The 26,515-nt window shown below is 43.1% G+C and overlaps 1 protein-coding gene across 1 annotated transcript in view; it reads left to right on the top strand.

Annotated features, from left to right (window-relative positions):
• Positions 1-26,515, top strand: part of LOC110197969 (very-long-chain enoyl-CoA reductase-like) — an 83,753-nt gene that overhangs the window by 45,900 nt on the left and 11,338 nt on the right. The window contains exons 5-7 of the mRNA XM_020972055.2: positions 3,038-3,141; positions 4,529-4,644; positions 6,018-6,123. Of these exons, the coding sequence (XP_020827714.1) occupies positions 3,038-3,141; positions 4,529-4,644; positions 6,018-6,123 (326 nt within the window). The remainder of the gene's footprint in view (positions 1-3,037; positions 3,142-4,528; positions 4,645-6,017; positions 6,124-26,515) is intronic.

The raw sequence follows: 26,515 nt of genomic DNA, 5'->3' as shown, positions 1-26,515 counted from the left end.
ATCGCCTCAGTTTCCTAACTGTAAAATGGGTATAATACTTTGCAGGATTGTTGTGAGGCTCAAATGAGATAATATTTGTAAAACAGTACCTATAACATTGCCTGGGATTTAGTAAGTGTTTGTTGTTTTTCTATTGTGTCCCATTCATCGTGATCCCATTTGGGATTTCCTTGGCAGAGATATTGAAGTGGTATACCATTCCTTCTCTAGCTCATTTTACAGATGATAAAACTAAGGTCAACAAGGTTAAGTGACTTTCCCAGGGTCACACAGCTAGTAAGTGTCTGAGGCCCAACACTATCCACTGTACCACCTAGCTGCTGAAAGGCTTAACTAGAGCTTGTCAACTGGACTTTGTCCCAAGGTGCTGAAATTTAGAGGGTGCCAGCAGCACTTGTATTTGTAGTCAATAGAAACACTCAAATTGCCCCCATCCGGTAGATGTTTCATAAACGCTTATTACCTTCCTCCTCCTCCGTTGAAGTCACAAGACTGGAGTTCAAATCCTATTTCAGACATTGATTTGTTGTGTGACCCTGAACCTCCATCTGAAAAAAATAAGTGGAGATAATAGCAACTACTCTGCAGGGTGGTGAGGATCAAATGAGATAATATATATATGTGTATATATATATATATATCACTTAGAAAACCTTAAATTTCTATACAAATATTGTTATTATTATTATTGAGAAAAACAACATATTCAGAGTTAAGTAAATGCAAATGATACGGAAAATAAATATAAAGTAATTTTAAGAATTAGAGGAAAGCTCCAGCAACTAAGCTAATCAGCAAAGACCTTGTAATGGAGGTATCACTTGAGCTGTTTCTTGAGTGGAACTAGGGGCTCCAAGAGGGAGAGGGGAGGAGGAAGAGCATTCCAGGCTTGGGGGATAGCACATGGAAAGGCAGGGAGATGGAAGATCCAAGAATAGCTTCATTAAAGGCCAGTTACTGAAAGAAGGACAAGTTCTCACAAAGGAAGTATGACTAGGTCACACTTTAGTTGAAAAAGATCTGGTGAGTCCAGTGGACTTTGAACCCAATATTTGTCAACATGGGATAAGGCATCAAAAAAAAAAAGCTCATGCAATCTCTGGGGTCATTAAGACAAGACGTGGATTCTAGGACTAGGGAGGTGATAGTCCCACTGTAATTTGCCCTCATTAGGCCACACCTAGTTCTGGGTGTCACACTTTAGAACATACTTTGAGAAGCTAGAAAATTCCCAGAGGAAGGGCAACCAGGATGGTAAAAGGCCTGAAGCTTATGTCATAGAGAAATAGTTAAAGGAACTGGCAACAATTCACCTGGAGAAAACTTAGGGAGAATCTGATTGTCATCTTCAAGGATTTGAAGTCTGTCTTATGGAAGAGGGATTAGCTTGTTATGCTTGGCCCTGGAGAACTAGGAGGATGATGGGAAACAGATTACAGCTCAGTGTTGGGAAAGACATCCTAACTGTTAGTGTGATCTCAAAGTAGAAAGGGCTGTTTTAGGAGGGGGTAAGTTATTCACTGAAGGTCTTTCAGAAAAGCCTGGGCTGGGGGTGATGGCTCATGCCCATAGTTATTATTACTGAAGAGACTGAGGCCAGTGGATTGCTTAAACTTAAGGTATTCTGAACTGCAGCTGGGCTAAAGCTGATAGGGTGTCCTCACCAAGTCCTCACCAAGCATCAGTAGGGTGAGCTCCAAAGAGCAGGGGGCCAACAGGCTACCTAAGAGGTAGCAGACCAGCTCAGGTCAAATGGACCAGACCAAAGCTCCTGTGCCTGTCAATAGCACAGGCCCACGAGTGGCTACTGAGCTTCTAGCCTGGGCAAGATAGAGAATTGAAGTCCCCCAAAATAAGAAAAAACAAAAGCCTGGATGGGGACTCTTGTTCAAGTTCACAGTGGTATAGACAGCCTCTGAAGTCCCTTGCAGCCAGGGATTCTATGTTCTTGTAGTTTTGAATGAAAATGAAAGACTCTTCTTCCCTTCCTCCTCTTTCTTTTGTTCTCATCCTTGTTCTCTTCTTCCTCCTCTTTCCTTCTTTCTTCTTTTCCTCCTCCCTTCTTCTTCTTTTCCTCCTCCTCCTTTTCTCCTCCTCGTCCTCCTCCTCCTCCTCCTCCCCATCATCTTTGTCCTCCTCCTTTTCCATCTTCTTCTTCTCCTCCTCCTCCTTCTTCATAGTAATAATGATGATAATTGCTAGCATTTTTATAGTGATATAAAGTTTGCAAAATGCTTTAGAAATAGTATTTCAGTTTATTCTCACAACAACTCAGGGAGGCAGGTACAATTATTTTACAGATGACAAAACTGAGGCACACAGGTTAAGTGCCTTAGGGGGCACAGTGGATAGAATGCTGGGCCTAAAGTCAGGAATCCCTGAGTTCAAATTCAGCCTCAGACATTTACTAGTTGTATGACCCTGGGCAAGTCATTTAAAAAAACCCCAAACCTCTGTTTGCCTCAGTTTCCTCATCTGTAAAATGGAGATGATAATAGCACTTAACTCTCAGGGTTGTAAAGATCTAATAGATAATAATTGTAAAGTGCTAATCACTTGTTCCCCTCCTCCTCCTCATTCTCATCTTCTTCCTCCTCCTCCCCTGTAAAGGGCTAAACCTTCCAATTATTATCTGTTAGATGCTCACAACCCTGAGAGGTAGGTGCATGATATATAATATATAAACGTTAGCTATTATTATTGTTGTTGTTGCCCTGGGTCATATGACTAGTAAGTGTCTGAAACTCGATTTGAACTCGGGCCTTCCTGACTCCAGGTCCAGGGCTCTATCTAGCTCCCTCTAGGCAGCATTTCTAGCAGTTTTGCAAATGCTCTACAAATATTGTAAAATATTTTCCTCCAAACAGCAGCCCAAGCGACTGTGGTTGCTATAACTTGACAGTATGAAAAGTTCCCAGTGAATAAAATGTTCACCAATGCATTTCCAGAGCCCAGTATGGGACTTGGAATATAACTCTTTCTCTGGTTCTGTTTCCTTTCTCTTGCACTCACCCATATGAACATCTTTCCTTCTTAGAGGGAAAAGCCTTGAGGAATGAGGAGATCCTGCAAAGACTTCCAGTTGGCACAACAGCTACCCTCTATTTCAAAGACTTGGGGCCACAAATCGGATGGACAATGGTAAGTAGCAAAGGGAGGGACAGCTGCTCATCTAAGGCTTGAGTTTCAAGTCATTTTCTCACTGCAGCGCTGGGGAGGGGGAGGGGGAGGCTGGGTTTAATTTGGTTTCTTCCAGTAGGAAGAGATTTGACTTGAGACAGAGGATCTGGGTTCAAATCTCCATCTCTGAGTAGCCTCTCCCTACTGCACCTGAATGATTTAAAGAGGGGTATAGTTATGAACCCTCAAGCCTCCTGGTTAATGGTGTCATAGGAGAGTTGCAGTTTTGTGCCTGCAGCCCCAGCTGCTAGGGATTTGGACAGAGGGAAGGTCGTAAACAATCCTGTCTCCTCACAGTCCCCTCAATCTTGTCCCTCCTTCAATCAGTGTGAGGACAATAATGTCTCTCTAACCCTTACTCCCTTCTCTCCCAGGCGAGGAGAATAGATGACCCTTCTGGAATTTCTTCTAGCTCCCCCCACCTTCAAGTGATAGTTGGATCACCTCCAATGGGCTTCCTCCCCTCCCCTCCCCTCCTCTTCCTTCCCCTCCGAGGCCAGCTTTGAACTTACAAAGATGAGTCCGCAGGACTCCAGGCATGGTACTCTATCCACTGCTATCTACCTAGCTGCTGAAAGGCTTAACTAGGGACTTTGTCCCAAGGTGTTGAAATTTCCAGGGTCTCAGTAGCACTTGTGCCTCTAGTCAGTAGAAACACTTAAATTCAACAGAAAGTTAGCAAGATTTGTTAAAATGGTAACTGCAGCGTGCTTCCTCCTCCTCACCTCTTGCCTGCCACAGCTCATCTGAGATTCTTACTAGCTTGACCCTATGCTAATTCCTCTCAAAGTGGCCCTTTTCAGGGCCTTGTGTCATAAGGTGATAGGATCATAGATTCAGAGCTGGAAGCAACTTCCAGAGACCATCTAAGGCTCAAGGTCTCCTTCTCATTCTGGGGGCTCTTCTCTGCATTACTCTCCAGTGTAATTTGTCTTAAAAAGTTAATGTGAGGATAACTTTCATGCTGGCTAGCCCAAGGTTCATTTTGTGTTCTTTGCCACAAATTTTTTTTGTGCCAAATTTTCTGGTTAAATGGAAACTTGGTGTTTCTGGCACAGTTTTCTGAGGAGGATGTGGCTAGAAATGCATTGATTCATTTGAAGGGATCATCATCTTTTAGAAGAGACAAAATGACTACATTATTGACCAGGTCTTTGGTGTTTTAAAAATAGAAACCCTTCCAATACTTGCCCATAGTGAATTTCCCACCTCTTGCCCTCTCAGCCATCAAGACAGGTATCAGGTCCCACAAAGCAGTTGCAAGTGGGATCTCTGTAGAAATGGGAATTATCAGCAAAAAGACCAATGAGAGAGGCCTCAAGTTATCAAATTCTCTCTTCTTTTGCAGGTGTTTTTGATCGAATATGCAGGCTCACTCTTCATCTACCTCCTGTTTTACCTCCGAATGCCTTTTGTCTATGGTCTGGAAAAGAAACTCATGTCAAGGAGGCTTCCTGTGGTCAAGTGAGTCTTATTAGGAATGCCAATCAGTCAATCAACCATAAGTCAAGGGATCACAGATTTAGAGCTGGATGGTACCTTAGGGGCTATTGAATCCAGGTCTCTCATTTTCCATATGAGGAAACAGAGGCACATATAGGTTTCAGGAGCTTGCCCAGGGTCACACAATTAATAAGCATCTGAGGCAAGATTTGAACTCAGGTCTTCCTGACTCCAGGTACAGCACCTCATCCACTAAACCGATCAACAAGCATTTATTAAGTACCATCTCACCCCTGAATCTTCTAGTCCATTGGTTCTCAAAGTTGGTCTGAGGAACCTTAGGGTCGCCAAGATCCCTTTTAAGGAGGTCTGTGTGGTCGAAAGTATTTTCATAATGATACTAAGATATTTTCATTTTTAATATGGTAAATATCAATGGATATAATCCATGTAAACAAAAGTTCTTTGGCAACTTTTTGGGAACCCAAGAAGATTCAGTAGAAATTATATTAATTTCATGGCTTTGATTCCAGATATTTTACAATAGCATAAATCTACAATGTAGATTGAGGTAGCATAAATAAATGAAGATACACTTCTTAAGCCCTTACTATGCTCCAGGCACTGTACTAAGCTCTGAGGATTCATATACAAAAGCAAGACAGTCTCTGCCCTTAGACAACGAACATTCTAAAAGGGGGAGATATCGGCATGGCCTTGTGAATGGAGTAATGCACTTAGAATCAGGAAAACCTGGGTTCAAATTCTGCCTTTGACACTTACTGGCTGTGTGATCCTGGGCAAATCACTTAACCTCTTGTCTGCCTCAGTTTCCTTATCTGTGAAAGGAGGATAGTAGCATCTACCTCACAAAGGGTTTTATGGGGCTCCAGTGAGATAATGTCAGTGGAGAGTGCTTTGTAAACCTTAAAGTGCTTCATGAATGTTAAATATCATTATAATTATTGCGGAGAGGCAGCTTGATATAGCTTGTAAAATGTGGATAACAATCCCTGTAGTGTCTATCTCAAAGGGCTGTCCGAGGCTCAGATGAGAGAACTGATAATAACAATCACATGACTTGTATAGCCCTAAAGTTCTCAAAGCACTTTGCCTACACTATTTTATTTGAGCCTCATAACAGCTCTGTGGAGTAGGTGCTATTATTATCCCTGTTTTACAGATGGGAAAACTGAGTCTGAGAAATGTGAAGTGACTTTCCTGGTGTCATACAACTAGTAAGTAACTCAGGTATTCTTGCCCCTAAGTTCAACATTTGATTATCCACCACAGCCCCTAGCTGCAGCATTTCTATAAAGCACTTTAACAAGCTATATAAATTTGGGCTATCTTTATTTATCATTAAAAAATCCCTTTTATCTTGCCTTATCTAGCCTGGCATGCATCTGCCATTCTTCCCACTACATCAAACGATTGATTGAAACCATCTTTGTCCATCGGTTCTCTCATGGGACCATGCCTCTGAAGAGTATCTTTAAGGTAAATTCTCGCCAGCTGGCACACCAACCTCTAGTCCTTCCTGCTTTGCTTCTCAAACACTCTTCCTGGCTGTGTCTTTGTGGTAACGTATGGTAACACTGTCTCATGCCCAGGGCCGCTGATCCCTTGACCAGATCTCTTGCCCACTACATTATTTCAGCCTCCATAATCTCTCCTCCCCACCCCAACCCCTCACCTCACCCCCTTGGAATCTCAAGTACAGTTTCCTATTGATGTTTTAAGCATTGCAAAGTATCATATCCCTTCAGTTTTCCTTCCCTTCCCCTCTTGGCTCTTTGGATGTGATTTCAAAATTACTGCTGTATTTTTAAGACATCTTCCTGCCAAGTAGATACTTGTAGATTTTGCCTTTATTTTTGTTTTGTTTTGGTCTCCCTCCCTTCTGTTCTTTATAATTAGAGGGGAGGTGTGGTCTGATGGTCCAAAGACACGGCTAGGACCAGCAGCACTTTGAGTTCTGATCTTGGCTTTGATCTTTGAGCTTCCCCCAAGCTTTGGCTAAATCCCTCCAAACTTTGGTTCATCCTGGCTATAATGAATAGGTTAGGTGAACTGAGGGTGGAATGAGGGCAACCATAGATCCAGAGGTAGACAAGATCACAGATGTCATCTGGTCTAGCTCCTTCATTTTGCAGATGAGGAAACTAAAGGCCAGGGTAGTGAAATAATTCTCCCAATGTCACACAAATAATAAGAGTCAGAGGTGGGGAGAACATAATTTCAAAATGCTAAATGTTAAGTTCTTGGAGAAACACCTTTGTGCCACAGCTGAAGCCAGGGAGTAGAGAGCGGTCTCCTTTCTGTCCAGATGTGATGAGGAGTGAACAGAACCAGTAGAGATGGGTTTCTTGGAGGCCAAACCTAGCTCCACCTGAGCGTCCTTTGTTAGCTGACTTATTGGGAGGTAGTATGGTGTAGTAGGAAGTATGGAGCTCATGGCAGTAGCAGATACAGGGCTGGAGCCCAGCTTTGACAATTAGAAGGGTACGGTGGCATGAATGAATGAAATGAATGAAAACGCATGTATGAAGTGCTTTCTATGCACCAGGCACTGTGCTTATTGCTAAGGAAACAAACAGAAAGAGCAAGACAGTCCCTTCTCTCAAGAAGCTTCCCCTCAAATTGGGGAGACAACATATAAAAGAAAGCTTAGCTGTAGGGTGGATGGCAAGGCCTGCTATTCCAAAGGGTGTTGTGGAGAGGCAGATGATGGCAAGGTCAGAAGGTCTTTTGAAAAGAGTATAAGTTGTGGAGTCAGAGGACCTGGGTTCAAATTCTATCTCTGATGCTGTTTGACCTTGGGCCTCAATCTCATCTGTCAAATGAGGGGGGTTGAACTGGATGGCTGCTGAGGTCCCTTCCACTTCTAAATCTCTCATCTTTCGACATTTATGTTTTACTGAAGTAGAGGAAAATATTAAATGGACTTGCATTAATCATACTTGTTTACAACAATAACAACCTTGAAACTGGGCATGATGACACACGCCTATGATCGCTGCTACTGAGAGGCTGAAGCTGATGGATGGTTGGAGGGAAGGAGTTCTGAGCTTCATTGGGCTAAGCTGATTGGCTGTCCCCATCGAGTCTGATGTCATTGTGATAAACTCCCAGGAATAGGCGTCTACCAGGGAGGGACAAACCAGACAGGTCAGAAAAAGCAGAGCAGATTAAACTTCCCATTCTGATCAATAATGGGATGGGGTGAATGGCCACCAAACTTCTAGCCTGGGGGAGATGGGGAGACAGTGTTCTCCTACCCCTCCCCTCTAAAAAACTACTCAAAGCCCATCCCAGTGGAACATGGGGTTGAAAGCTAAGAGGGTCCCAGTGTTGAGGAATGGGGTGTGTGTGTGCACGTGTGTGTGTGCGTGTGTGTGCATGTGTGTGTGTGTGCACGTGTGCATGCAGCCACATGATCAGGTGTTATGTGAGAGAAAACCTGACCCTTGATCTCCAAACAATTTTGGTTGGCTCCAAAGCGACCTGGAAGCCTCCAGTGTTGTTAGTGGGGGATTAAGTGGCCCCATGTGACCTTTCAATCCTTCTTCGTAAACATTTCAATCCTTGTAAATTGTCCCTTTCCTACTGATCATCTGACACGGCCCAGAGTTGATTATCAAGTCCATTAATCTCACTTAGTGTTCCTGGAATAGAAAATGCTGCCAAAAAAAATAAGCCAAAGCCAGCTGCAGCCCTTTCCCCAGGGTGTCACAGTCCCAGTTTAGGCCTGGGGGAAGAGGCAGAGCTCCGTGCCCACAGGGAGGACAGTCCTGCCCCTTGACTTGGAGGGATCTTCTTCCAATCTTCTTCCCCTCTAGACGTCTTCTAGAATCCAAGGTGAGAAGTCTTTGTTCTGTCCCCCAAGAGCTGGGGAAGCTTCACATGTAGACATGGTAGCTGGGTTTGCCATTGCAGTTTAGGAATACAGTAACTGAGGGCTTTCAACGTCTCTACTGAAAGTGGGCATTACCCACATGGATAATACCAGCCTCTTGCCTCTACCTTGAAGTAAATACAGGAATTTGGCTATGTTGCTGTTCAGTCGTTTTTCAGTCGTGTCCAACTTTTCATGAGCTCATTTGGGGTTTGTTTGCCCTTTCCTTCTCCCCCCTCATTTTACAGATGAGGAACTGAGGCAGACCAGGTTCAGTGACTTGCCCAGGGTCACAAGGCTAGTAAGTGTCTGAGGCCAGATTTGAACTTAGGAAGAGGAGTCTTTCTGACTCAGGCCCAGCCAGCACTCTATCCTGGCTGCTCTTGGCTTTGTTAGCAGTGCTTTAATTCTTTACTCTTTTGGTAGGTAGCATATACAGTGGAAAGGACACAAAATGGGAGCTTGGGTTCAAATCTATCTGTCACTTTAATAATTAATAATAATAATATTTTTATATAGTGCTTTAAGGTTTGCAAAGTACTTTATAAATGTTATCTCATTTTATTCTCACAACAACCCTGAAAGATACCTGCTATTATTATCCTTATTTTATAGATGGGGAAACTGAGGAAGGCTTGAATGATTTGTCCAGAGTCACACAGCTTGTAAGTGTCTGAGGCTAGATTTGAACTCAGATTTCCTGCCTCTGGGTTCAGCGCTCTATCCACCATGCCACTTCTAATCTAACCTATGACCTTCAGCAAGTCTGAATTTCTCCGAATCTGTTTCCTTAATTGTAAAATGAAGAGGTTGGACCAGATGACAGCTCCTTCCAGGACTGGGGTTTTGCTAAGTAAGCTTTTGCCTTACCTTGTCCAGAACCCAGGCCGCCACCTACTTCTGGCCATTTCTAAACCCAGCCACGTACACCTCCACCCCTGTCTCCCCTCTCTTGATTTCCAACTTTGTATATTATCCTGCCCTATTAGAATGTAAGCTTCTTGAGGGCAAGGACTTGCTTGTATTTATATCCCCAACATTTAGTACCTAATAAGTAAGTGTCTAATAAATGCTTTGAAATTCATTCATTCATTCATCCCAAGGTACTTTCCATCCTGAAGTATAACTTGTCTGAATCCAGTCATTGTTTCCAAGATGTGAGTGAACTTAATGGATCAAATTTGTCCTTCCTTTTGAGACGCCCAACTTCAGTTTGGTACAGCAGAAGCAGGCAAGATATCTCAGTCCAAGCTGATTTGCTTTACTGTCCATTAGGAGTCTGGTAGTGTTAAGACTCGCAGTGGACCAGAGGGAAATTAATATGGCTTCATAGGTGACTTTCAGTGGATACATGTACTTCAGGTTTAGGATTTAGGAGGAGGAGAAGAAAGAGGAAGAGGAGAAGAAGAAGGAGTAGAAAGATGAAGAGGAAAAGGAGGAGGAAGAGGAGGAGGAGAAGAAGGAGGAGAAGGAGGAGAAGGAGGAGAAAGAGGAGGAGAAGAAGGAGGAGGAAAAGAAGAAGAAAAGGGATGAGGAAGAGGAGGACCAGGAGGAGGAGAGGAGGTGATGATGATAATGATGATGACAATAACATTACAGAGTTCAAAATCCCCTCTAATATTAGTAATACCTATTCTCCTGGGTGGTCTACAAAAAGGGAGGTGACATCCACTCCAATGGAGAGACTAAAGAAAGAGAGCCTTTTCTTTTGGACAGTTTTGCACAGGGTGCTCAGAATGTAAATGTCTCCACTCATTGACCACTCTGGTCAGTTTTCACAGCTCTTCCCAGCCTCACCTGAGTCAGTCTTGGAGTGGATAAAGTATGCACAGGGGACCGAGATAAGTGAAACTACAGGAATGGACTGGAAATGGATCTAGTTGTCCTTGGCATAGGACTCTTTAGGTTCTACTGTTCGTTGCTCTGAAGCACAGTATTGCTGTGGGGTTGGGGAGGGTGAGAGAGGCTGGTGGAAATCCAATCGAATTTGAATTTATCAGCAGGAAGTTCCAGAGCAGTGATTGTGCAGGGCTCATACCAAAAAGGATCAGAATGTATGGCTTCAAATGTGAATCAGTCAAGAATGGAACACCCCAAATGTAGACTATTGCCAACATTCCCCTGATCTATCAGACTGGTCTCTTTGTCATAGAAGGAACCTTGGTTAGCCTGGCCTCGTCTGTTCTTGATGAAGCCACACTGGCTTTCTGTGACCTCTGCTTCCTTGTCTAAATGTTCTCTTGCTGTGATTCTGATGACTGGAGGCTCCTGCGACTTGAAAGCTCTCACCCATTTGCATCGGTGTTCTCAGAATCTCTTTGCAGCCACTTGATGATAAGTTGTTTGTCGCCGGGGTCGGTCTTGCTGGCCTGGCACCTAACTCTGCCGTTCTCTCAGGGCTTCCCTAATGTTCTGGGGAGGAGACAGACAGCAGCCCAGAGTCTGGTCTCCAGCAGGGTTCGTGCGTTTGAACACAAACATTTTGCAGAGGCAAAGCAGTACTTTTAAGGATGGGCCTTTGGTAACTGTCTTTTGGTTGCTAGAGCAACAAAAGAAGGCACGCAACCTCTGCCTACTGGTTCCCTCTTAAGTCTTCCTTCACTTAGAGGGTGAAACATCCAGGGTCAAGGCTGAGATGTCAAGGGTAGGGCCCAAGGACAGGAGATGCGCTCTTGGGGGGGGGTAGTTATAGTCAATGCTTAATAAATATTTGTGGGTTGGCCAAGTGACTCTGCTTTGCGTTTCCTAACCTCTCCACTCAGTGCAACCTTGTAATCTGGGTTTCAGACTTCAAGCATCTGGCATAAGACTGCCCTAACTGGTGGAGAGAATGATAACTGAGTGAGGGGCAGAGTTGATTCAGGAGTTTTGGAGAGGAGAGACATTCTTCTTCATCCTGGGTGTGTGTGTGTGTGTGTGTGTGTGTGTGTGTGTGTGTGGTTGTGTGTGTGTGTGCGTGCGCGCGCGCACGTGCACATGTGTGTGAGACAGAGAGACAGAGACAGAGAGAGTGAGAGAGAGAGAGAGAGAGAGAGAGAGAGAGAGAGAGAGGGAGGGAGAGGGAGAGAGAGAGAGACAGAAATGGAGAAACAGACAGAGAGAGATGGAGAGACGGAGACAGGGAGAGAGGAAGAGAGAGATGGAGAGACAAGGAGAGACAGAGACAGAAAAATAGAAACAGAGAGACAAGAGAGAGACAGAAGAAAGACAGAGATGGAGAGACAGAGAGACAGAGAGATATACACAGAGATACAGAGAGATGGAGGAGAGACAGAGATGGAGAAACAGAGAGATGGAGAGACAGAGACAGAGAGACAGAGAAGAGACAGAGTTGGAGAGATGGAGAAAGAGAGAGATGGAGAGACAGGGAGAGAGATGGAGAGACAAGGAGAGACAGAGAAAGAGATAGAGAGACAGAGATCGAGAGACAGACATACAGAGATGAAGAGAGAGATGGAGGAGAGAGAGAGAGAGATGGAGGGGGGGAGAAGGAGGGAGGTGGTTCCAGCTTCACTTTGAAGAGAGAAAAAAGACTTTGAGAAGTCGTAGATGTATAGAGAACCTGGCAATTCAACATATCCCTGATGTCCCATTCACCTCCATAGAGACTTCCTCTAGGGAATTTCTCCAACCCTTAAGCATCAAGCTGCAGTTCTGTCGTCCTTTTCACTGGTTCAAACCTCTCCACACGTGACTGTGGGGCCCTAAGGCGCCCTTTCTCCGCATAGGAGATAAGCAGACATTGTGCCTTGTTCTTCAGTGTGGGACAGTGGACATGGTTGAGGGTTGTCTCATGCTGTTTGGAATCTAGCTGCCATAGAAGAGAAATAAAAGGCAAAGGGGGGATCTTTCCAGTTGCTGGGCAGAGTCTATAGGGCCAGGCTTAAGAATCTGCATGATCACTGAGTGCAGAAATTGGAATCTTCTTTGTCCAGCTCATCTGGCTTCTTAGGTGGTACTTAATTGTAGGTTAATGGACTTCTGGGTCCTGCCTCCTTCCATACCCCTTGGGTATGAGCCTATGATCCTGGTTTTCACTGTACTGCTTAATGACTGCTATGGCCCCAGCCATCCCATTTCCAAAGGTTATAATTTATATCCACTGGTTTCTGCTTAGTCATAATTCTAGTCTTATCCTTGCCCCACTGACTGTGTAGGAATAGCTAGGGCGAAACCTATTTCCAACTCGCCAATGTGGGAAATCTTTGGTCTGTACTAGAGAGCTCACTAAACTGTATCCCCTGCCAGTTCTCAAGCTAGTCGTAGGACCCTGGAAATAGAGCTGAAATAGATCTTTGGGGGTCATTGAGCTCAGTCCTCTCATCCTACAGAAGAAGAAACCAACTCAGAGAGGTGAAGGAACTTGCACAGGATTACACAGGTAGTAACAGTCATAGTCAGGATTTGAACCCAGAATCCCTGACTCCAAATCCAAGAATCTTTCTGCTATGCCATGCTGGCTCCTGGAGGATAATGGTTTTGCTGGTTGGATGTGGTGTTCATTGCTATAGCACATGGGAATGGATTGAAGTAAGGAGTAGGAACAAAACCAAAAATAGTCATCAGTTTTTCCTGACATAGTCCTTATTGGGTATACTACAGAAGACGGGGGTCTTCTTCCCTCATTCTGACCATTTGTTCTAATAGTTCATGCAGAGTCACATCTGGCTAGTAGTGATTTATTGCATCTGCCAGGAAATCCTTGGGCTGCTATTCCTATCCTCGTGATGGACAAATAAAAGATTTATGAAGCACTTACTATGCATTAGGCACTGTGCTAAGTCCTGGGGATACAAATACAAGAAAGCAAGACAGCCCCTGCTCTCAGGAAGCTTACATTCTGATCGGAGAAGACAACACATAAAGGGGACTGGGTAAGCATGCACATTTACATGTGGTATGGAGCAAACCAGGGAGTGGTAGGGAAGGCTGGGGCCTGGCAAGAAAGGTCAAAAGCCGGCCAATCAGAGCTAAGGGACTCAGGCTGAATGTAGGTTACTGGTGTAGGGGAGGTGGAGGTGATGGATGGTCCCAGTAGAGGAGGCTTGCTGTGACGTGGTCTTGGTAAAAATGGTCGTCATAGACTAAGAAAGCTATGAATGAGTAGACAGAGCTATAGACACTTCTTTTTCTCACTTCCCACTAGTCCATTTGTGCTTTTTTTTTTCTTAGCTGGTTCAAAGGACTTAAAAGTGTTTCATTTCCTTCCTTCCTTCCTTCCTTCCTTCCTTCCTTCCTTCCTCCCTTCCTTCCTCCCTCCCTTCCTTCCTCCCTCTTTTTCTTTCTTTCTTTCTTTCTTTCTTTCTTTCTTTCTTTCTTTCTTTCTTTCTTTCTTTCTTTCTTTCTTTCTTTCTTTCTTTCTTTCTTTCTTTCTTTCTTTCTTTCTTTCTCTTCCTTCCTTCTTCCTTCCTTCCTTCCTTCCTTCCTTCCTTCCTTCTTTCCTCCCTTCCTTTCTCCCTCTCTCTCTCCCTCCCTTCCTCCCCTTTTCTCACTCTTTCTCTGCTTCTCTTTCTCTATCATAAATTTCTCAAACTCTCAATGGATTTAGTACCAGTACAATTTTTTTTTTAGGAAAATTGTGTTCCAAGAGCCCAAAGCTGAAAATCTGCTATTTCTGGGACCTAAATTTCTAGAATAAGCTGTGCCTGAGCAATGCCAACTGGTACATCCCCTACTGAGCTAGGATTCCTTTCCCCATAAATCTACAAATTAGCATTAACACCACATTGTTTTGAAAATAATTTTTCTTTGGGGGAGGGGAGAAGATGTTTGTTTATAGTGTTTTTTACCTACCACCTGTTTCTATGCCCAGTGGAGTATAACAAACAGGGTTCCTGAGGTATGCCTAGATCCAAATTCTTGAGCATTGACAGCTTATAATCTGGAACAATGAAAACAGCCTGAGGATAGGGAAATTGGAAAATGCTGTCTTGTGGCAGGCCCATAGAGAGTGTGTACCTGCTGGAATGGACACAAACCCATGTCATGGGCCATAAAGAAATCATGTAGTGAGATGTAGATCCATTTATTGTCCAGAATCTTTCCTCTCACTTTGCTGATTGGTTGATTTCTACAGGGATGTTGGTCTCTTAGGAAATTGACCATATTTGCTGTAGATAAGTGTGTGTTCTCCCTACCCTAGTGATGTCAGCGGATCAGTGAATGGGTGAGAATGGTAAGGGAATGGGTGGGGGGAAATGTTAATTCACAGGCCAAATAGAATTTTTATGGGTAAGGTGATTGGAGAAACTCGTTGCAAGACTGTTATTGTCCAGTCGTTTTTCAGTCTTGTCTGATTCTATGTGACCCCGTGTGCGGTTTTCTTGCCAAAGATACTGGGGTGGTCTGCCATTTTCTTCTCCAGTTCATTTTATAGATGAGGAAACTGAGGCAAACAGGGTTAAGTGACTTGCCCAGGGTCACACAGCTAAGAAGTATATGAGGCTGGATTTGAACTCAAGAAGATGAGTTTTCCTGACTCCAAGTCTGGTGCTCTATCCACCGTGCCACATAGCTGCCTTGCAAGGCTGAGTAGATGGTAAATGATGTTCAGCAGGAAGGGGAAGTAAGATGGGATACTGCAGAGCTTTAATCAGATTCCGTTAGAAATTCAAACTGCCTTGGCTGGGATACACAGATTTATGCAATTTCATATCAATGAACTGTACCCTGCCATTCAGTTCAATTCAAGAAGCGTTTGAAGATTTTCAACTCTGCACCCAGCATAGTGCTAGGCACTAGAGATGCAAAGATGGAAAGAAAAGAAAAGAAAAAGAAATAGTTCTTGCCCTCAAGGACCTTACATTTTACTGTAAGTGGGGAATGGGGATAATATGCACAGAGAGATGTAAATACTATACACACATACAGCGTAATATAATTAGACAACATAATATTTATATATAATATATAATTTAGATGCTATAATATAAACAACCATATAATGTAACATCATTTAACGATATGCTTTTCATTTATATGATACAGAAATAATATATGATATAATTATATTATACATCTCATACTGTATTATGGATTATAGTATTATATATCACAATATAATATAATAACATTATATTACATATTGTATTTATGTTTAGTAAACAGAAAGTATTGCCATGCATTCTGAATCTGGAGAACATTCCTTGGGTAAGTTCACACGGTCCACCTTTGGTGTGTCCTTGCTCTTTCAAAGAGGTAGCCAAGGAAATGTGACACTGTCTGACTCCATCTGTGCTCCAGGGCTCTGTGCCATGGGGACATTTTGGAAATGAAGAGCCCTCCTTGCCCCAAAGGATCCCGGGCCAGTTCCCTAGAGCCCGCTCCAGCACTAAGGAGGATGAGTTCTTCATTGTGCCTGACGAGGTTTGATGAGAAGGGTCTTTGAACTGTATTAAGCCCAATTCTCACAGGTCAGCCAAGGTTGCAGTGACTGATGACTGGCACCTTAGCCATAATTTAGGACTAAAACCATCATCCATGAACAAATAGTGGGGAAATGGGAAAATCCATTAGCCCAGCTCCTAAAAGTCATGTTCATTAAAAACTGAAGAGGTTTCAAAAAACCTTGTCTTTTATTAGCTGAAGAGCCATGTGGCATTGTCAAAGAGCAATGAGTGAGGAGGCAGAGGGCCTGAGTTTGAATCCCAGCTGACACTGGCTCTGTGATCATGGGCAAGTCATTTCCTTACTCTAGGCCTCAGTGGTCTCCTCTGTAAAATGAGGGAGCTGGACTATCAACCAACAAGTGTTTGTCAGTTTTCACCTCTGTAAAATGGGCATATAATAGCACCTACTTCCCAGAAGGATCAAATGAAATAAAAATTGTCAAGCATTCAACACATCTGTAAATGCTATATAAATATTAGCTATTATTACTAAGTGCCTACTACGTGCTAAGTACTGTTCTAGGTCCAGGGGACCCAAATGCAATAAGCAAAATAATTTCCAGTTCAAAGACCTTACATTCTAGTGGAAAGAGGAATAGGTTTAGACTCAGTGCCTGAGATCCGGTCCTGGTTCTGTCATGACTACTCATGTCACATCATTAGACAAGTCAATCAACATCTCTGAGCCTTAGCTTCCCCATCTGTAAAATGAGACTATCTCTACAGCAGCTTTAAATCTATGGTCTATGGGAAGGCAACATGTTACAGCAGAAAGAACACTGGTTCTGGAAGGGTTCAAATCTACTCTTTGCCACTTACTACCTCTGTGACCCTTAGACAAGCCGCTTAGCTTTCCTGGGCCTTAGTTTCTCATCTGTGGAATGGGGTGACTAGATGGAAGCCTCTTCTATCTCTAGATCTATGACCCATAGATAATGTAGGTAAAAGACTTTGTAAACAGTAACATGATGCACAAATACAGTTTATTCTTATTATCACATTAGGTAAATCATTTTTCTGCTCTTTTTTTTCTTTCTTCCTTTTTTTATTTTGGCAATAGGGCATCTCTTAAAGACTGTTAGGGATCTGTTGGCTGGGGGTCTGAACACAATCTTGTTCCCTGTTCCTATTTTGGCCTTTTTCCTCAGGCTGCGCTAGCTTAGAGTCTTATCTTAGGGCTCCCCTTTTATCTCTAAGAGGTATGCAATTTATATAGTTGATGGGTCTTGTATGCTTTTCATCTTTAAAAGAAGCAACAGCTCTCAAAAGAGCAATGAAAGAACCTCTGCTTGCAAGTTGCTCAGGAATATGGGGTTATTAACCCAGTTCTTAATAGAACAGAATATTCAATTATTAATTAATTATCAATTAATTAATTTACAATAAATAAATTTCAGAGTAGCCATCTTCTCAGCTCATGCAGTGATGTTTACCAGAGCCAGCTGGTAAAATTTCAGTGTGAGCATTTATACCTTGGAAATTGGCAAACTCTGGAAATCAGGGCTTGATTCTGTTGGTGGTCTACTCCAGACATAAGAAAGTGAGAGGGGAAATGTTAGTAGTGCAGATTAAACTTAAAAGTATGTTCTTTATACATTTTTTGGAGACCTGGTTGTTAAACACTTACCAACACACCCCTGAGTCCAACTTACACTTGAAAATAATCAAGAGCCATCCAGCTGCCTCTTGAAGACCTTCAATGAGGGGACCCATTTCACATCAAGTCTAAAGATGGCTCTTTACAACTTCATAGTATGATAGATTTATAGCTGGAAAACCCTGAGATGCCATCTAGTCCAGCCCCCTGCTTTTGTGTGTGAGGAAATGTTGCCCTAAAAGGAAGGTTAATGACTTTCCAGAGCTCACCCAGTAGCGTAGCAGAGCCAAGGTTCAGCCCCAAATTTAGTATTCTTTCCACTGTACCATGTCCAGTAGTCTGGGGGGAAATAGCACATGTCCAGTCCTTCCAATGACAGCCCTTCAGACCTGAAGATCGTTATCATGTCCCCCTGGGTTTTCTCTTCTTCAGGCTAAATATCCCTCAGTTCCTTCAGCTGTTCCTCATGTGGCCTTCACCATCCTGCTTCCCCTTCCTTAGACACTCTTCATCAATAGTCCTTCCGTAAAAGAGACACAAGATGGTAAGGACTAGAGATGGTGGCTCTTTCCAGAGGCCTGCTTTACGAACCCCAACTAGCTCGGTCCATCATTTTCTGTCTGCATCGGGCTGCCAAACAGCCTCAGGTTTCCCAGTCCATTAGCTACTTGGGCTCATTTCCTGAGGGGCTCTCTCACAGCAAATGCTACATGGGTGTTTTCTTCCAGTCCCAGCAAGTTTATTTTTTTTGGAAATTCTTGAAGAGGTTACAGCCACTACAAACATTAAAAAAAAAATAGAATCACTATTTGCTTGGGAAATGCCTTTGGCTACCTCAAATTGAGTTAGGGAAAGGAAAGAAGCCTATAAAAATTCTCAGTTGTCATCGCCTCCGGTTACTCATGTCTGGGCCATTACCTGTGTTTCAGAGGGTTTGTAAAAAATTCAGAATAAAGGAAAAGGAAGGTCGTAAAAAACAGGTATGTGTTTTTATGCCAAACTGACCACCATCTACAAGAGTCTTTTCTGAGGGTTTTCTCCTTTCCTAAAACTCTTCAGCCTTCTTGCTTTCAATCTGGAATGGATAAAGCTCAACTATTTTCCTATTTCCCTGTCTCTCTGGGAAAATCTTGAAATACCAGATAAGTATAGAAGGGAAAACATACCAGGCACCCTTCAGTGAGCGCAAGTCACCAGGTCTAAAAATTGCAGATAATAGGCAGTAATAATAACGATAGCTAGCATTTGTATAGCACCCACGATGTGCCAGGCACTGTGTTAAGCACTTTTCACAAATATTATCTTGTTGTATCCTCACAACAACCCTGGGAGGTCGTGGTTATTTTTATCTTCATTTTTACAGATGAGTATACCGAGGCAGAGATCACACAGCCAGTAAGTATCTGAGGTTAAATTTGAACTCAGTTCTTCCTGACTCCAGGCTTAGCACTCTATCACTGCACCCCCTAGCTGCTAATGCTGTGGATAGAGCTGGGCTTAGAGTCAGGAAGAACTGGGTTCAAATCCTCAGATACTAGCTGTATGATCTTAGGCAAGTAATTTCATTTCTCTGTGCCTCCGTTTCCTCATCTTTAAAATAAGGAGGATTGGATTGGGATTTAATGATCCCTGAAAAATAGACAGCATTATTATAACACTTCAAAGTTTGCAAAGTACTTTATGTGTAATCTCAGTTAATCCTGTCACAATAGATTTATAACCAAAAGGGTAAGTCAAGGCAGGATTCTCCAAGCAAAGTTATGTTTTATTAATGGGGGCACTACCCATCAAAAAACAGATCTCTTGGCCCCTCGAGTCAAAAGACCCCAAATTGGGGCTGCAATACACTTTTATAAGCACAGAGCAAAGAATAGAACCTAAATTACATCATTGGTTATGAGACTGGTAACATCATGGATTTAGGAAATTATGATTGGTTACATTAAGGAAGATGGCGCACACTCAGGCACACAAGGGATCAGGCCCACCCCTCTCTGTCTCTAAGGAATGAATGCCTTTGTGAATCTGTGGGGTCCAGCTGCATCTTGAGGTCATAGTTACCAGGCAGGGGTGTCAGACTTAGAGGCACCTGGCCAAGATAAGGCCACCTGAAATTTGCAGGGATGGAGGCTTAGGATGGGATAAGGACAAGGATGGGTCAAGCTGGTCTGCTTCTCAGGATGGCATAGATACCATTCAGCTCCCTAGGCAGGTCTGATTTATAGGTGGTACTGAGATAATTATTGCCATGCTTAGAGTTTCTCTTCAATTGGCAGGGTTTATGTAAGAGCTGTAGCTTATATGTGGAGCCACAGAGAGGGAGACTGAAAAACTTATAAGCTGCTTTGCTTAGAGACAAAGAAAAGAATTGGTTCTGTTACATGCAATACAGAATAGGGTTACAGAGCAGAATCAGTCACAGAGTAGAATAAAATATAAAATACTAAACAGAATAACAGAATTGAATATATGTTAACAAATCAATATCTACTTTTTTACAATTCATTACAGGCCAGCTGAATCTCTGAACTAAGTTCAGAGATAAAGGGCCATGACCTGAGCAATTATAGGACAAAATCAATTACTTGTGAAAAGGGTCAATAAGAAAATGATAGAGGATCGATTTTAATCTTCTCAATCCTCATAATGACCTGATAAGGTAGGTGCTGTTATTATGCCCATTTTACAGATGAGGACACTGAGGGATAGAGAAGCTGTGATTTACCTGGGATCACACAGCTAGTTATCATCTGAGGCAGGTTTTGAGTGAAAATCTTTCTGACTCTTAAGTCCAGCACTCTCTCTGATACCTTTAAGGTCTCTTGAAGCTCAGAATCTATGATTCTGTGATCCTATATGATTGCAAAGTTGGTGAACTTAGAACGGTTATGCACATGGGAAAGGTGAGGCTGGAGCTGCCCAGGGACTCCCATTCTCTTAGAGGGTTAGATTCCATGACTGGGGCTTGGGAAGCAGATCCCAAGTACTTTTGCCCAAGAACAGCCACTGGTGGCAGCCAGACAGGGGAGAAACATGTGCTTTCCCCTCTCTCACCCGGGATCCAAGCCTACTGGTTCACTGATCCCAGGTTCTCTTCAAAAAGGTGATAAAAAGGAAAAAAAAGGGGGGGGGAGCCTAACTCTGCAACTGATTTCTTTTATAGGCCAGTCCCAAAAGGGTGAATGACTGACTCACAATAGTCCTTTTGGTCCCAGAAGCCCTTCACACTCCTAAAAATTTTTGTGGACCCCCAAAAGCTTTTATTTATCAAGGTTATGCTTACCATATTAGAAATTAAAACATCTTAGTAGCATTAAGGAAATAGTTTTTATCTTGTAGACCCCTCTGAAAGAGTCTTGGGGACCCTTCAGGCAGGGGAGTGTTGGAGAAGCTTGCTCAGATAGGCTCCTGAGACTTAGGGAGAAGAAGGTTGCACCAGAGGAAAAGCAAGGACTTAAGCAATACCATGGGAGAGAAAAAGCCTAGGACTTTGTCCTCTGCTAAGGCCATGCCCGAGTCATCTGGAGGACAGTCAAGTGCAGGGGCTTGTGGATTTGTCTCTTCAGGAATCCCACGTGAATTCTCCTCCTGGAAGGAGTCTGAACCCTTAAGGTAGTGCCTGAAGGCTGGAGGCCTGAAGAGATGCATCAGTTGAAAGTGGGTCTCACCAGAATGTCAGTAGGTTGCCACTCTACGGCCTCCAATTTTGTTTCCTTTTAGGGAGTTCAGAACAGAGGGTGGTGCAATATCATAGACTAGGGGAGTGTATAGGACCCTGGGGAGAGGAGAAGAGAAGAAGGGAGGGGAAGTGGGTTGAAGGGGGAAGAGAGGAAAAGAGAACGGAAGGGAAGGTATAGGAGTGGGGAGGAGAAGGAACAGGGGAGGGGAGAAGAGGAGAAGGCAGGAAAGAAGCGGGAAGAAAGAGGGAGGAGAAAGGAGGGAAGGGGAGGGGAAAAAGAGAGGAAGGGAGGAGAAGCCTCACTGGAAAGGGAGAATTGTATCAGCTGATAATGGGCTACTGAGTTCGTTATGTATTTTCTGCATTTTGTGTGGGATGAAATAGAGGCTACCCTGTACTTAATATATGCATTGTTACTTGGAATGCTCGCATCAGAGTTAGAAATCTTTTTAAACACATCTGTGGAGACCTGTACATAGGTTACATTTGACCTAGATTCTGAGATTTCCTACAGGGCACTTTAGATGAGGACAAATGTCTGGCATAGAGTAGGTGCTTACTAAATGCTTCTTGCTTTCCTTTATCTTGTATCCCCCAGGTCTGAGTACTGCATTCTGCACACACTAGGTAGGCACTTAATATGTAGTGTTCTATTATATTAATTTATCAACATCTCCTTCACTATTTCCCTTCATTTGTTAACTCATTTAGAAGTTGAAAGAGGGAGAAAGGGAGAATTAGGGAAGAGAGGAAAGGGAAATCACTATGAGAGCAAAACGAAGAGAAGGGCTGAGGGGAAGCATGGAAATTATGTCCATTATGACATGAAATTTGTCCACAAGGACACAAAAGTACTTCCTCCCACCAAATTCATCCTCATTTCCTATCTGCCCCCATGCACTGGGGGCTGTTGATTTTAGGAATGCTTTCTAAATTCTTGCTGGTCAAGGAGTGACTTATTTTGCAATTCTCCTCCTAAAAATTCATTATATATCTTTTTTGTTTAGCCTTCTGGAAGTTCATAATAAAATTATTTTTTAAAAAAATCATGCCCCTTGACCCATATAATTGCATTGTTGGGAGTCTACTTTGAAACCTTATCAAAGTCTACACAAAGATTTTCATCAAATCAATATGTAGTTATAAAAAAAAAAAGGTGGGGTAGACACTCAAAGTGCCTAACAACATGGGAATGGGCTAAATAAATTGTGGCACATTGATGTACTCAAACACCATAATGCAATTAAGGTCAGCGAGTATCTGGATGAGAAATACAAGAAAGAGATAAAAAAAAAAGAAAGAAATATGGAAAGATCTGTACAAAAGAAAGCAGAGTACAAGAAATGGAACCAGAAGAATGGAGCACATACTAATTGGACTTCTCAAACTGATGCCCTCAAGACATTTTAAAATCATGTACAGAATTGAACTCATTACTTCCAAACCCTCCTCCTTTCCTAAATTTCCCATTACTATAGAGCAAAGATGTCACACTCAAATAGAAACAGATCCCTGTGGGCTGGATGTTAACTGAGAAAGCCACAAATGAACATTACTTGGATTATACCGTATTTTTATTTATTTTGTTAAACATTTCCCAATAACATTTTAATCTGCTTTTGACCCCTGCCTCCCTCAGTCCCACCTCCCTTCTATTAGCCCCCTCCCTTTTCTTTCCCCTTTTCCCTCCTATTGCCTATAGGGCATGTTAAGATTTCTATACCTAAATGATTATATTATTCCCTTCTTGAGCCAAATCTGATGAAAGTAAGGTTCAAACAATGCTCATCTCCCTCCCTTTTACACTCTGCTCTAATAGGTTTTTGTGCCTTTTCCTGTGATGTCATTTACCCCTGTCTGCCTCCTCCTTTCCTTTTCTCTCAGTACATTTTCTTAGTTATAACATTTTAATCTGGTGTGGGCTCTGGGAGTTTTGCTGGTGGCCAGCAGACCCAAATGTGACTCCTTTGCTGTATAGGGCACCGTCATAATCCCAGCCACCCTGGCTCCCCACCTAGGGGCCATTTTGGACTTTTCACTCTCTCAGACCTTCATATCCAATCTGTTTCCAAACCCTGCTGATTTTTACCTAAATATGCCTCCTTTTCTCCTCTGGCTCAGCCATCACCTTGGTGCGGGTCCTCAATCACCTCCCACCCGCAGCTTGGTGTGTCTGCTTCAGGTCATTCCCCACTCAGTCCACTCTCCACTCAGCTGTCTGACCAGGTCACCCCCTCATTTAATTAATTCCAGTGGCTCACAATCACCTCCAGGATCAAAATCTTCTGGTTAGCATTCAAAGCCCTTCATAACTTTCTTCTTCCTCTCCACCTTTCTAGTCCTTTTAAACCTTCCTACCTCTCCCTTCCTCCTTCATTTCATTCTCTGATCCAGCGATACAGGCCTTCATGTTGCTGTTTCTTCAACAAGACACTCCATCTTCTGACTCTGGGAATTTTCACTGGCTACCCCCCCCACCTAGAATTCTCCTCCTCTTCCTCTTCCTCCTTCTCCTCTTCACCTCTGCCTCCTGGTTTCCTTCAATTCCCAGCTAAAATGCCACCTTCTACAGAAACCTTCCCTGGCCCCCCTTCACACTAATGCCTTCCCTCTGTTGACTGTCCCTCATTGATCCTGTCTCTAAGCTAGTTTGTACACGATTGGTTGAGTGTTGTTTCCTCCATTGGACTGTGAGCACCAGGAAAGCAAGGGCAGTTTTTTTCCCTTTCTTTATACCTTCAGCACTCAGCGCATATAGTAGGTGCCTGATAAGTGCTTGTTGATTAATTATGACTATATAAAAGGAAAAGTGAATAAGAATAAATGGATGAATAACAAGTCCTGTCGAGGACTTAGAGGAAGATCTGAAAAATTGCTATGATACTTTATAAAGTGAAACGAATTCATTTAAATCACTATGTAAGTAGAGTAGGTTGTATTGATGTTCAAAGTTAATCTTTTAATAAATCAAATCAAATCTGTTGCAGAGCCAGGATTGGATAACAAAATATGATGGACACCATCCCCGGTAGGAGGCCTTGCAGACCTTTCTCCTCAAAATACAAAAGGTGCAAGTTATACACTAGGCCAATGGACCTGTTGGCCTCTGGGCTAGTCTAACCATTCCCTCGGTCTGCCATCTGCCTGAGCTGCCTCAACCTAAGCAATAAAAAAGAGAGAGAAGTGGCTGTGGAGGGGAAAGAATCATTTCTGTGTACAGCATTCACTGACCATGAGCCAGTTCAAAACTCAAGAATGGTTGGGCTGCTTCTTAAAAATATGTATCAATTTTAAATCTCTATAGTCTAAGAAAATAACTAACATTGGTTTTACTAGCATCACAGATTCGAAACTGAAAGTGATCCTAGAAACCATCTAATCCAGCCTGTAGTTGAACAAGCATGCCTTCCTACCACCTCGGTAGTAAGGCACGTCACTCAACCACTTGACCTCAGTCTCCTTAGCTGTAAAATGAGGGGGTTGGACTGAGGTTGCTTCGTTCTCTAACTCTGTGATGATCCGGCTAAGCCTCAGCAGATGGGTAGGATGTAAACAGGTAGAGATGGTGGGGAGGGCATTCCAGGCCTACGAACAGAGCTCAGGACTTGTACAGGGACTGGGGAGTTTAATTTGACTGTAGTCTGGGTGTATGAAAGGGAGGAGTATGGGGCATTTTTATTACACATTCATCTTTTGGGTCTAAGATGAGGTAGAAAAAGGGAGTGACCCCAGATTGTGCTGGCAGCTATGTGGCGGGGTGGATAGATAAAGCTCTGTACTGAGAGTCAGGAAGACTTATCCTCCTGAGTTCAAATCTGGCCTCAGACACTTACTAGCTGTGTGATCCTGAACAAGTCATTTAACCCTATTTGCCTCAGTTTCCTCCTCTGGAAAATGAGCTGGAGAAGGAAATGGCAAACCATTCCAGTATCTTTGTTAAGAAAACCCCAAATGGGGGTCATGAAGAGTTGGATACAATGGAAATGACTGAATAACAACAACCAGACTATGTAGGATCCTAAAATTCAATTCAATCCAACAAATATCTGCTAAGCCCCCACCATTTGTAAGGTACTGTGCTAGGCACTAGGGATCCAAAAACAAAAAGAAAGAGGCCCTGCCCCCAGGAAGCTTACATTCTTCAAATAAATAGATAAGTAAATCCAGTAGAATTTGAGGAGGGAGAGAGCAATGACAATTAGGGGGAATTGGCACCGGAAGGAACTAAGGATTCTGAGAGAAGGTGAGGAGCAGGCAGCTCGGTGGCGCAGTGGACAGAGCTCTGGCCTTGGAGTCAGAAGGACCTGAGTTCAAATCTGGCCTCAGACACATGATATTCACTAGCTGTGTGACCCTGGGCAAGTCACTTAACCCAAAAAGAAAAAAAAAGAGAAGAAAAAAAAAGGTAAGGAGGAAGTGCATTTCACATATGTCTTCCCATGTCTTCGTGGAGGTGGTCATAGGAGATCAAATTCAGGGACAGTAACTAGAACATAGAGCACATGAAAGGAAGTCATGAATTACATTGGGAAAGGCAGGGCTGAGCCAGATGCTGAAGGGTTTTAAATATCCAGCTGAGGCATCAAATGTAATAAGCTTCCTGAGGACAGTTCATATTTTGTCCTAGAGATAATAGGGAGTTACTGAAGTTTCTTGAGCAGGGGAGTGATCTAGACAGACTTGTGCTTTGGGAAGATTATTTTGACAGTTGTGTGGAGAACAGACTAGAGCAGGGGAGAGATTGAAAACAGGGAGAACAACAAGGAGGCCATTGGAATAGCCCAGGCAAGAGGCAATGAGGACTCCATAAAACTCAGGCCCTTGAATTGAGAGGAAGGGACAGATGAGAGAGACATGGTGGTGGTAGAGTCAATCACCAAGGCTTGACAACTGATTGGAATATGGACTAGGGGGAGAGTGAGAGAGGAGGAGCAGTTAAGGTTGACTACAAAGCCGACACCTTATTGGGCAGGTGCTCTGGCTTCATTACATCTTCTCTCTGACTCCAGATTCCATTTATCCCATTCACTCACCTGCCTATTGGACCCACCTCACTGCTGCCAGCTACCCATCTCCCTCTTGAGCACCTCCATCCCCATGATGTTTAATCTTGAGTTAAGAAACCCAACAGGATGTGAAGGTGGTATTGGAAACGGCAGCTTTGGTTAAAGGAGAAGTCCACCAATATCTCCCAGCTTTCCCATTCCCAGACCAGGCTGATAAAATATTTAGTGGGTGGGTTGGCAAAGTTCTAGAAATGATTAAAAAGATGGAACAAAACCCTGGAAAGCTGCTATTTTTTCACTTATTTATTCATTCAATAAATATTG

This window comes from Phascolarctos cinereus, unplaced genomic scaffold, assembly GCF_003287225.1.
Source record: "Phascolarctos cinereus isolate Bilbo 61053 unplaced genomic scaffold, phaCin_HiC Scaffold_5;HRSCAF=322, whole genome shotgun sequence".
Lineage (NCBI taxonomy): Eukaryota > Metazoa > Chordata > Mammalia > Diprotodontia > Phascolarctidae > Phascolarctos > Phascolarctos cinereus.
Note: the sequence above shows the minus strand (reverse complement) of the source record. Positions and strands in the feature narration are given on the sequence as shown.